This window comes from Martes martes (genome assembly GCF_963455335.1).
Source record: "Martes martes genome assembly, chromosome: 6".
Classification (NCBI taxonomy): domain Eukaryota; kingdom Metazoa; phylum Chordata; class Mammalia; order Carnivora; family Mustelidae; genus Martes; species Martes martes.
In genome coordinates, this window is record NC_137893.1 from 7713126 (window position 1) to 7725215 (window position 12090).

The 12090-nt window shown below is 55.5% G+C and overlaps 1 protein-coding gene across 1 annotated transcript in view; it reads right to left on the reverse strand.

The window, feature by feature from the left end:
• The window catches only part of IGF2R (insulin like growth factor 2 receptor), a 96878-nt gene that overhangs the window by 15291 nt on the left and 69497 nt on the right, over window positions 1–12090 (reverse strand). The window contains exons 30-37 of the mRNA XM_080805342.1: window positions 11908–12044; window positions 10903–11093; window positions 9154–9280; window positions 7627–7746; window positions 7077–7333; window positions 6543–6761; window positions 4414–4563; window positions 882–1043 (exon numbers count right to left, since the gene is read on the reverse strand). Coding sequence (XP_080661468.1) covers window positions 882–1043; window positions 4414–4563; window positions 6543–6761; window positions 7077–7333; window positions 7627–7746; window positions 9154–9280; window positions 10903–11093; window positions 11908–12044 — 1363 coding nt within the window. The remainder of the gene's footprint in view (window positions 1–881; window positions 1044–4413; window positions 4564–6542; window positions 6762–7076; window positions 7334–7626; window positions 7747–9153; window positions 9281–10902; window positions 11094–11907; window positions 12045–12090) is intronic.

Here is a 12090-nt window from a genome sequence, read left to right on the forward strand (position 1 = left end):
CTTGACAGCCAGGCCTCAGCCCAGGCTCCCCACCTGCTAACACGGGGGTGCTGAGGACCGAGATGATGACCAGAGAGCAGACACAGCATACCTGAGCACGCAGCGTGCCTTCCGTGCTGGCCCCACCCTCTGCTCACACCCGCGCACCTGTCACACCTGTGCAAGCTCTCCATCACAGGAGCCAGGGCATGAGCATTGGGGCTCACTACTCACTAGCCACCATACCCTGGGAGGTGCCGGTGTCTGGTGGGCATGGTCCAAGGTGCATAACCCAGTAACATCTCAATCACAGGCCCCAAGGCGAAGGGGCCCCCAACACCAGTAACTCAAGATGCCCATGGCCTCACCGATACCACAAACAGTCCATGACACACAAGCCAGTTAGATAAGCGCGCCCCCCCCAGCTGTATCTCAGGTCGGGGGACGTCCGAGCTCCCTCCATCCACCATTCCGAGCTCGGCAGAGCTGCGTCTGCGTCTTCCAGCCGGGTTGGCAGGACACACAGGGGTGTGACTCACAGCCTCTGCTGGGTGCACCAGACCTGGCCCTGCCCCCATGAGGTACACGGTCACATGCACGTCCCCAAGCAGCCTCCTGACCTCCACTGCGTCATTTAACCCTTACCAAGCCCTAAGGAGTGAACCTCTGAGCCGTGGGACACAACTCCAGCGCTAGTTGGGCCTTGTCTGTTGCACAGTCTAGAATCTGTAGATTCTAGATCACAAGCTGATCACAAGCTGATCCTGGGTGTCCAGGGCAGGGCGAAGCCCACTGCCCCTCTATGCACCGGGCCTCAGTAGTCACAGGCGCCCACCCCCTACAACACAAAGGATTGGGCCGCCGTGTCCGGAGACCAGCGAGCTCTAGCTGAGCAGGGTTACCTTGAACGTGCTTTTGGAGAGGCTGGACAGGTTAAAGCTGTAACGTAGCTGCTCGTCCGTCAGGGAGCAGCCATCCACCTTCACTTCGTCGGGACAGACCAGCGGGGTCTCCCACCCAAACACAAAGTCACAGTCACTGGTCCTCAGCAGCATGGGAGCTCCCTGTTTGAAAGAAAACCCACGTGGGTCAAGTTCAGCGTCCTCACATAGCTCTCCTCCCTCAGCTGGCACCAGAGAGAGACCCCTGCCTCCGGGGCTGTGGCCGTGGCCGGGAGACGGCCAGGTGCTCTGGGTGACCCGTAGCAGCCCCCCTCCAGGAGGGGCCTTGGTCACCACCTGCTGCAAGGAACCAGTCCGGCCCTTCCAGCACGGCCAGGTGTCCTGCCCACACAGCTGGAGCCTTCCCACGACCTCCATGAGCCCCCCACGACCTCCAGGGGCCCCCCACTTAGAGACAGAGTCTCTGTGTCCTCCACACTGCCGGCTCCTTAACCGTCCTGACCGAGCAGGGTGTGACAGTGAGACCCGGCCACCGCAGAGTGGGGGGCGACGGCGACTGCTCTGCCCTGCTCGCCGGCAGCGTCTCCCCCCACTGCTACAAATCAAGGACCTTCGTGGAGGGCACGCCACGCAGCCAGACTGTGCCCAGGCCACGGAGTCCGCGTCACTGTGTTTGTGCCCTCCCTCGCCCAGCAATAGCCACAAAAAGAGACGGGGTGGCTGGTCAGGAATTTCATTTTTAGCTGCTGTTAAGAATCAGTTTTTCTATAAACTTCAGTGGAAAAATACTCCCACTCAAAATAAAAACGAAAGGGGAACAGATCTCTTTGAGATCTTTCCAAACTTGAGCGCAAATTTCGTGTGAGATGCCTTGTATCTGACAGCCCGTGAACACTGCTCATTCTGAGAACCGGCGCCCGCCCTGTGCACCGCCGGCCACGTGTGGTTAGCAGGTTTCGAGCTAAGTCGTTAGGCGTTCTCCACGTGGGAGGGCAAGACAGCCAGCGCCCCTCGGGACAGGGGATCCTCAGAAGAATCCTGTCTGAAGAATGAAATCCTGCAGAGCGGGACAGCCTTTCGACAGAGGAAGCCCCCTGGCTTATGGTGTGTGTGCCCAGAGCCGCCTGGAGCACATGCAGACTCACGGACAGAGATAAAAGGGATCCACTGATCATAGCTCCGCGCCCCCATAACTCAGGGTTATCCCGACGGCCAGCGGACAGTCTGTGAACAGGGACATGTCCGAGGGCCCTGAGGTGGGGTGAGCCACCAGATGGGGAGGCCCCAGGCAGCGATGGTCTGTGTCCTCCCCCTCCCTTCCCATCACGGTCACAGCCAGAGCTCCCTTTGCCTGACAAACCTGCTACAGGCCGAGAAACCAGAAAGTCCGCTTAGGGAATTCACAGGACACATTCCAGAATCAAAATCTGTTACCACAGCTTCTAGGGCCAGATAAGCCTTAGAGCTCATCGTCTTCAGGATTTCAAGAGGCAATTCAAGCTACATATTCCTATCCCTCCTCTCTCTAACACACCCTCTCACACACACGGTCCTATAATCACGCACATTCACGTTTCTGCAGCAGAACGCAGGAATATTTTTATCAGGTGGGATGCACACCCTAAGCAGCCTCCATGCATTCGCGTCGGAGGACTAAGTTTTCAGCGTGTTCTGAATTTCAGAAGCACCGACTCCGCGCTGGGAAGCCGGGCTGCCTGGGGCGAAGAGCTCACCACCCGAGAAGGTGGGGTCCCGGCAGCCACTGCGGGACCGTGTGAGTCAGTGGCGACACCCAGAGGCTGCGTCCCTGTGAAATGGGGGCCACAACCTATCATTTATCTCCTGTTCACAGAGAGAAAGCACGAGAAAACATATGCAGAAACTCTGTGTAACAGAACGGTACTCATGATGGAAACTGTGTTATTTTTTTTTTAATTAAATTTTTTATTTATTTTCAGCGTAACAGTATTCATTGTTTTTTCACCACACCCAGTGCTCCATGCAATCCGTGCCCTCCCTAATACCCACCACCTGGTTCCCCCACCCTCCCACCCCCCGCCCCTTCGAAACCCTCAGGTTGTTTTTCAGAGTCCATAGTCTCTCATGGTTCACCTCCCCTTCCAATTTCCCTCAACTCCCTTCTCCTCTCCATCTACCCTTGTCCTCTATATTATTTGTTATGCTCCACCAATAAGTGAAACCATATGATACTTGACTTTCTCTGTTTGACTTATTTCGCTCAGCATAATCTCTTCCAGTCCTGTCCATGTTGCTACAAAAGTTGGGTATTCATCCTTTCTGATGGAGGCATCATACTCCATAGTGTATATGGACCACATCTTCCTTATCCATTCATCTGTTGAAGGGCATCTTGGTTCTTTCCACAGTTTGGCGACCGTGGCCATTGCTGCTATAAACATTGGGGTACAGATGGCCCTTCTTTTCACTACATCTGTATCTTTGGGGTAAATACCCAGCAGTGCAATTGCAGGGTCATAGGGAAGATCTATTTTTAATTTCCTGAGGAATCTCCACACTGTTCTCCAAAGTGGCTGCACCAGTTTGCATTCCCACCAACAGTGTAAGAGGGAAACTGTGTTATTTTTAAATGCATGTAGAACAGAAGTCGATAACCTCCTTAGAAGGAACACACGGAACTCTGTTAGAGCTATTTTGATTCCCGAGAGGCCTTCTTTTGTTGGCTAAATTCTAAATCTTGGGTCATACCCTGAATGACGAGAGCTGCCAAAAGTCTGAGTTCCCAGTAAGAATATTTCACTAATGCTATAGTTTTTAAAAAGGAAAAAGAGGGGTGCCTGAGTGGCTCAGTGGGTTAAAGCCTCTGCCTTTGGCTCGGGTCATGATCCCAGGGTCCTGGGATCGAGCCCCGCATCGGGCTGTCTGCTCAGCGGGGAGCCTGCTTCCTCCTCTCCCTCTCTGCCTGCCTCTCTGCCTCCTTGTGATCTCTGCCTGTCAAATAAATAAATAAAATCTTAAAATAATAATAATAATAATAATAAAAAGGAAAAAGAGAGTTGACACTTCTGTACGTTGGCAGACCTCAAGTACCGCTCCTATGCTCAAGTGTTCCACGTTTTCAAATCCCAGCGAGCCTCGCTATGCAAAGTCTGCCCCATTAATTCAGTGTGGGCTCACTCATTGTTAAATTAATGGTTTTGGGGCACCAGGGTGACTGAGTCGGTTAAGTGTCTGCCTTTGTTTCAAGTCATGATCCCAGGGTCCAGGGATCAAACCCCTCAGGGGCTCCCCGCTCAGCGGGGCGCCTGCTTCTCCCCCTCCCCACTTGTCCCTCCCCAACTTGTGTGCACACTGACTCTCTCTCATAGTCTCTCTCACACAAAGTCTTTTTAAAAAAATTAATGGTTTTAAATTACTCAGCACCCCACTGACGTACCACACGACTGCATCCGTGTTCGACACGGGCATCCTTAATTCCGAAGCTTTCTGGGCCTGCAGCTGCGGCTCACTAACCCAGGCCTCAGCCCCCAGACTGTGAACGGTGCACACTTACCATGCTCACGCCTCTCCTACAGTGGAATGCAATCAGTGAGGTGTAGTTGAAATGCTTGTCCGCCAAGCAAGGAGTACTACTTTCAAAATTCAAGTAAACTTCATTAGCTATGGGGTTGAGTATTGGGGGTCCCGTGACTCGGCCAATATCCTAAACAAAGAAAAAAGCAAACAGCATTTCAGGACATTGCTCCTTGGCACAGCGAACACAGGCTAATATAGAACTGCAAACAGAGTACCTCATGTGTTTTGAAAATGAGCATCTAAAGAAACTAGGTTAACAGCAACTGACTTGACAAGTCTTGACAATAAAAGCCACTACTCAGAAAGTTCAGTTTGTCAGCGGTCATCCGTTTCGATCCCACAGTTTCTAGCAACAGGATTCTATTTTCAACCATGGTCAATTTTCGAAGATACCAGGCAGTAGGATCTTCTCTCTCCAGGTGTCTCAAGAATGCTGCGTGGTCTCTTATTACCGATGGTGCGCCACAGGGACCCACGGATCTGCCCGCACGCCGGCTCGCCTCCTCATGCCCAGCACTGCCCCGGATTCCTCAGTTTCCTTGGCACTGCCCCTCGGTACCTCGTTGGGAGGGCAAAGGCTTGCTTCCCATGACATTTTACTGCTCAGCACAGCATCTTCTGGCTGCTCAGTAAATATTTCTGAGCAAATAAACCCAAGAATGAAAGAAAGAGGAATGGCCAGAAGTGGTGTGTGTGTGGGTGATGAGTGGGAGAGTGAGCCGTGGGGCTCTCGTCCATCACCGTGGGGCGTGTTCAGGCCACAATGACACGACGCCTGCTCTAAGTAGGGAACTGGCTATCATTTCTAAGATCTGAAAAAGGACAGGCAGGCAGGAAAATACAGCAGATCCAGCCTCTCAGAAAAGACTCACATCCAGGTCCCAACCTGCATGGTCAGAGAGGACGGCACTGAAATGCTTCCTACGAAGATGTGGTTCACCCAGGCCCTCGGCTCCTCATGGAGGTAGGACTCTGTAAGACTCCTATCACCATCAATTTCCCCATGCACTCCCAACATCTCTCCCCAGTGACACTGCAGATAATGCCCATTTTTAAAAGGACATCTCCAGGGACGCCTGGGTGGCTCAGTCAATTAAGTGTCTGCCTTCGGCTCAGGTCAAGATCCCAGGATCCTGGGATTGGGCCCCAAGTCGGACTCTCTGCTCAGCAGGGAGCCTGCTTCTCCCTCTCCCACTGTCCCTCCCCCCACTCATGTGTACACACACACACACACACACGCACACTTTCTAATAAAATCTTTAAAGAAAAAAAAGGGCATTTCCAGATCTTATGACAGGACTGTCCAAAGCCTACAGATAGATCCTTTGGGGCGCCTGGGTGGCTCAGTGGGTTAAAGCCTCTGCCTTCGGCTCAGGTCATGATCTCAGGGTCCTGGGATCGAGCCCCACATCGGGCTCTCTGCTCAGCAGGGAGCCTGCTTCCCCCCTCCTCTCTGCCTGCCTCTCTGCCTACTTGTGATCTCTCTCTCTGTGTCAAATAAATAAATAAAATCTTAAAAAGAAAAAACAGACCCTTTTGAGATGCAGCTCAAATAATAAAGCACAGCAGGGATGTGATAAAACATGAAAATGACTCATGAAGACAAGTTTCAAAGAGCCAAAGCTGTACTACAAAGTGCTAGGAGCCCCCAGCTTTCAAGGCAGAGCCTCCAGCACTCAGCAGATCTGCTCCTGCCCCAGGAGGACCCATTTACCAATGTGCTCGGGAGGGGCAACCTTTCTGTACCCAAGACATACATTTCAAAGAAAGAAATTGAGTTATCGGTGTTCTTTCTTGCCACTTCACAGAAAAGTTTCCTGATCAGGGTCAACCTTGAGAATCCTAACACGACACCAGAAGTCTAGCTACTCACACGCGTTCACGGTTCCTTCCAGTGCGAGGAGACCCTCGGGCTGCCATCATCAGCTGATGGCTCGAGGCACAAATCCCTACGTACATCTTCCCCAACTGGACCCAGGACACAGTCCCAGACCCTTGTACCCTCCTTTCTGCTTAAGTAACCCTCCACTGAAAACAAGAAACACAACATGACAATTGTTGAAAATCCTGCAAAACTCGTTTCCGCCTCGCGCTTCCCATACTTACTATGGGGGGACCGTCGACGGGAACCTTGCACACAGCCGCGCCGGCAGGACAAGGCACCCCATGCATCGGGTTCAGCGGCTGGCAGATGTTGATGTAGAAGTCAGGGCCGGTGTCAGAGGTTTCATCCTCACTCTCGTCATACGCCTCGTAGCCCCCCGTGCGGTGGATGAGCGGGGACAGGTCGATAATGGAGCTTCCGTTCCTCACAGAGCACTCCGTCTGTTAGACAGGGAGGACCTCACTGGAGTTCACAGGAACATTCTCACCACCACCGCGAAGTCACGCCAGGAATTTAACAGTAGCACAAAAGCAGCACAGAAAACAGATCAACATTCCCCCATGCGTGGGCAGGCCCACCTACTCATTGTTGGGACCACCGCGGGCGGCTAAGCGGTGCGGGCTGCCCTCCGGAGGGGAGCGGCGGAGGACAGTGAACTGTAGGAAAGTCGGTGGGGGGAGCAGGGCCCACCTGGGCTGTGGGTACTGAGGCGTCAGGAAGGCACTTCTCAGAGGTCACACGGGCCCCAGACTCACCACCTGCTCGCAGGCCAGAGGCGTGTGCCAGGAAAAGAAGAGAGTGCACGTCTGCTTGTCGAGAGAGATGAGCATCGGCCTGTTGGTGGGCCCCACCTCGGGCCTGCACACGAAGCTGATCACGCTCTTGTAGGTCAGACCGGACTTGGAGGGACAGGGGGACCCGCCCTCATACACCAGCTGCAAGACCTGATCCGCGTAGGTCAGCCTCTTGTTCGCCTTGCCCACACTGATCCTGGTCTGCCCGAAGCACGCCCCTGCGCGAACATGGAGGGAGAGGGAAACACAGTCACGGACTCCGATGACCAGCCTTCTGCAAACCCAGAGCGAACGCTCGTCATTCTGAGCGCCCCGCATGGTTCCAGCGAGTGTCCTGCATCTACTGTTCCATCACGTGGTCCCGTGCCTCCCCCGCGTGCGTGGAGTGTTACAGCAGGGAAGGTGATCGGTCTTCAGATCCACTCCTCTCTCCTGCCACAGGAACATGGGGGCTGGGGACAGCCCTGGGGACGGGAGAGCCAGCCAACAGGCAGGAAGCCACAGCACTTACCCACACCGGGGGAGCAGTTTTCGTTGTCGTCACAGACGCTGATGAACACGAGCCCCTTCTCACTGTAAGCGGCCGTGTGTCCCGCTCTGCCACTTAAAGAGCTCAGGTCAAACAGATGTCCTGAAAGGGGGGAAGGGGGATGCACAGTGAAGCCAGCATGTTCACACGTGGACCACGCTGGCTATTGGGACTTGTGACTTCCTGCCGGGAGTCCCCCACTGGCCTCGTTCACTGACCGGGCCCTAAAAAGGCTCCTGGCCCACTAGTCTATACCATGAGGCTGCGGTCTCCAAGTTTATAGGATAGCTCATCATCTCAGGCGACAGCGCCTCCGAGTGTCCTTGGGGCTGGGCCACAGCAGCCACTAGGACTCAGGTGGGATTCAGGAGGGCCTGATGGCATCCCTCCCGTGGCCCTCCCGTGGCCAAGGGATGCCAGCTGAAGCCTGCTGGGTCCCCAGCACAGCCATGCAGTCGCGGTCTCCCAGCTGCCCCCACACAACCACTGGAAGGTTAACACAGACACCGACTCCGGGCAGCTCCGCGAGCCTCCGGCGGCTGGGACCGGCACCCTCGGAAGCAGGAGTCTGGGACAGCCAGGCTCGCAGGGAGGTGGATCAGTCTCTTCCCCACCAAAGAAGTCCAAGTAAACACAACTGGGGAGAGCCAAGACAAGCGGCCAACGTGCACACACATGGACAGAATGCTGCTGCCCGACGGTGTCCTGCTCCCCAGCTGCTGTCAGGTCCCCCACTATGGGCACTGGTGACTCGCTATCAGGTACTGGTGACCGGCAATGTCCCTCACTATTGGGGTGGGTGACTGGCAGTGTTGCTCACTGTGTGTGTGTGTGAGGGGGGTGACTAGTAGTGTCCCTCACTGTGGGGGGGGGGGTGACTGGCACTGTCCTTCACTGTTGGGGGGTGCTGGTGCCTGCTGGCATCCATCAGTGTCAGGGGTTTGGTGACCGGCATTATCCCTCACTGTGGCGGGGTTGGCGACCGGCAGTGTCCCTCACTGTGGCGGGGTTGGCGACCGGCAGTGTCCCTCACTGTGGCGGGGTTGGTGACAGGCAGTGTCCCTCACTGTGGCGGGGTTGGCGACAGGCAGTGTCCCTCACTGTGGCGGGGTTGGCGACCGGCACTGTCCCTCACTGTGGCGGGGTTGGCGACCGGCACTGTCCCTCACTGTGGCGGGGTTGGCGACCGGCACTGTCCCTCACTGTGGCGGGGTTGGCGACCGGCAGTGTCCCTCACTGTGGCGGGGGTGGCGACCGGCACTGTCCCTCACTGTGGCGGGGTTGGCGACCGGCACTGTCCCTCACTGTGGCGGGGTTGGCGACCGGCACTGTCCCTCACTGTGGCGGGGTTGGCGACCGGCACTGTCCCTCACTGTGGCGGGGTTGGCGACCGGCACTGTCCCTCACTGTGGCGGGGTTGGCGACCGGCACTGTCCCTCACTGTGGCGGGGTTGGCGACCGGCAGTGTCCCTCACTGTGGCGGGGTTGGCGACCGGCAGTGTCCCTCACCTGTGGCGGGGTTGGTGACCTGGCAGTTGTCATGCACGTTGCTCCTCACAGGACAGGCCGCCGGCGTGGGCCAGGAAAAGGTGTACTCGCAGTCTTCCACCGCACTGATGAACATGGGCCTGGAGTTCTACAAGCAAAGGACAGAGCACGGCCAACATGGCACAATTTCTAGGACATGTCAGCTTACGCCAAGTTAGGAGCTTCTCGGCAGCACCACGGGGAATCTTGGTCAGGGTCTTCATGGACCGAGGGCAGACTGAGGAAAGCAAAGGGTCAAGATCTTCCTGGGACTGCACTGGGGCCTTAACACACGCAAGGTGAGACAGACTCGGAGCCGGAAATCCACTTGGGGGACCACAGAGGTGCTCCCCCAGCTACAGCTAGGGAAAGACAGGCAGGGGACAGGGTGAGGAAGCGGGCTCGAAGGCCCTGGTGAGTCAGGAAGGAGTATATAGCTGATAACACTCTGAAACGCAAAGGAACTCAAATCTGTTATTTACAGACTAAACAAAGAGCCCCAGCCAGAGAACTCGTCATTTCCTCTACTCATCCGCCACTTGCACCGGCGAAGGCCCTCTGTATTTCCCCAAGCTTCCTGTCCACAACAGAGCTGCTAAGACTGATGCAGAGAATACACTCCTTTCCAGATAAACCTGCAGCAGCTTAACCACGAGGCCACAGCATGCCCTGCAGCCCAGCCTCCTGGGCCACACCCTGGCAGAGCCCCTCACACACCGCCCTCATGTCTCCTCCCACATGTCCCTCAGCTCCTTCTTCCTCTGCCAAGAGCCTCTGCCAGTTACGGAGCTGAGAAGGTCTATCAGGGCCCAGGACTCCAGTCCCCAGTGGCGCCCGTCTAGGCGAAGCCTCTGTACAGCTCCCCGAGGAGGAAGGCCCAGCTGCTGCCCCTGTCAGAGGGAAGACCCCAGAGCTCCTCCTGCCACTGCTGGCCGAACAGAGCTGCAGCCAGTGGGCTCTCCATCCTAGAACACTGAGTGGGCTGCTCCGGCTTGTCCTTATTCCAAAAATTAGCTACAACCCTAACTTTGAAGAGCGCGCGCGCGCGGCGCTTCACCTTCATCTCAGGGACACGTGGAGATGTCCCTGTGGGGAACAACAGTCTAGAGAAACCATTAATTCAGTCAGTCCCACACCTGCTTAACTTCACACACAGCAACCCCTTAGAGAGAGGCCTGGACCACGGAAATGAGCCCAGCCATTACCGCACCCCAGCGGTGCACCAGCAGTGATGTCCACCCCTCCGTCTTCTCTCTAAACTCACAACAATTTGGCAAGACGGAAACAGCTCGTGTTACTCACGTGTGAACAGCTCAGCACAGCTGAGTAAGCAAGCTAGGAAGTACAGAGCAGCCCTGAACCTGGTCTGTCTCACCTTCGGCTTCTCCCAAGCTGCACCCGTAAAGGCAAAGGGCACTGTCAAATAGCAGTTTGCTCTACAGCCTTGGGGGGACCTTCCGGGGACCAAACTTAAAGGAGAATCCACTAATTCTGAGACTAGAACTGCAAGTCAGAACTCCCCAAGTCCTGGGGAGGAGTCAGCAAAGAGAGGTAGGTGCCCACGAGCCACAGGGCTGAGGCAACACGGCCGTCACCCGCTGTCCAGCAGGACGTCCCAAGCACTGCACCCTCCACTCACAACACAGGGGAAGTGAGGCCACCTCACGGGCCCTGAGATCCGTACGGGCCCAGAGCTGCCGCACTGGGGGCTCAGGAAACTGTGTCACTTACCACTTGACTCTCGCTACAGGTGAAGCGGATGGTGGTTGACTTCTTCCGAATCTGGTCTGGACACAGGTCACCATCGACGTATTTCAGGACAGTGGCACCATCTCTCCACTGTGGCCCCTCGCTCACCCTGCCGAGGTTCACAGGCTTGGAGCCGCTCAGGAGACACGCGGCCGCTTCCGGAGGGCACGGCTCTGTGAGAGGAGACACGGTCGTTACCTCTGCTGATCTTCCAGCCTGCGATTTATCTGGTAAGTAACGTCAGACGTGCGATACACTTGGCATCTGCGGTTTCTTCCACGTGAGATGACAAAGATGCCACAGAACTTCTCAGTTAAATGCTGTTTTACTTCAGATGGAAGGGGGTAGGCACGGGGTGTGGGGAGAATCCAAGATTTCACAGCCTCAGTTATTTCTGATCCCCAATGTGTCGAAGCTAAAATACCTAGGTAAGCCAACCGGACATTTCAAATGGCCCACATTCAAGGACCATCTTGAAGAGTTACTGACTTCCCAGTCCCTAAAACGTCTGTGCTATCTGCCCCGCATAAAAAACCAGTCCCACCTCATGGATTAGGAACCACGCTGTCACTGATCTGCCTGGCACAGAAAGGGAGAGGAAGCGGCCCACGACCTCAGGTGAAGAGGCTCACCCGCCCACATCACTCTCAGTAAACACAGGCGCGAGCTCAATCTATTTCACTCCCTGTGTCTCCTCCTACCCTGCCAAGAGTCACCTGCCACCATGATTCCCACCACCCGCCTCCAACTCATGCTCAAACAAGATTACTATGTTCCCAGAAGAGCCTTCAACAAGGACTTCTTTCTTCTTTTTTTTTTCCCAACAAGGACTTCTGCTAGACCATCCCAGGGATCAGTTCTGAGACCCTTAAATAATTACTTCCTCCTGCCACCTCGTGGCCAAAGCGCCTTCACAGAACCCTGTTCTTGCTCGATCTGCCCCCAGTCTGACCACAAGCCATCTGCCCACCAGGAGTCCTCCCTCACCGGAGCCAGCCTGGGGAGACAGAGACTTGCAAACGTTGATGAGGTAGTGCTCGGTGGCTCCTGTCCTTGTGACGGCTTCCCAGTTGTCACTGTACCTTGCCAGGGACGAGAGGTCGAAGGTGTTGCCAGCCCCATCTCTGGAGGGAAGAGAACACTGTGGTTAGGCTCACCGGGTACTCCAGG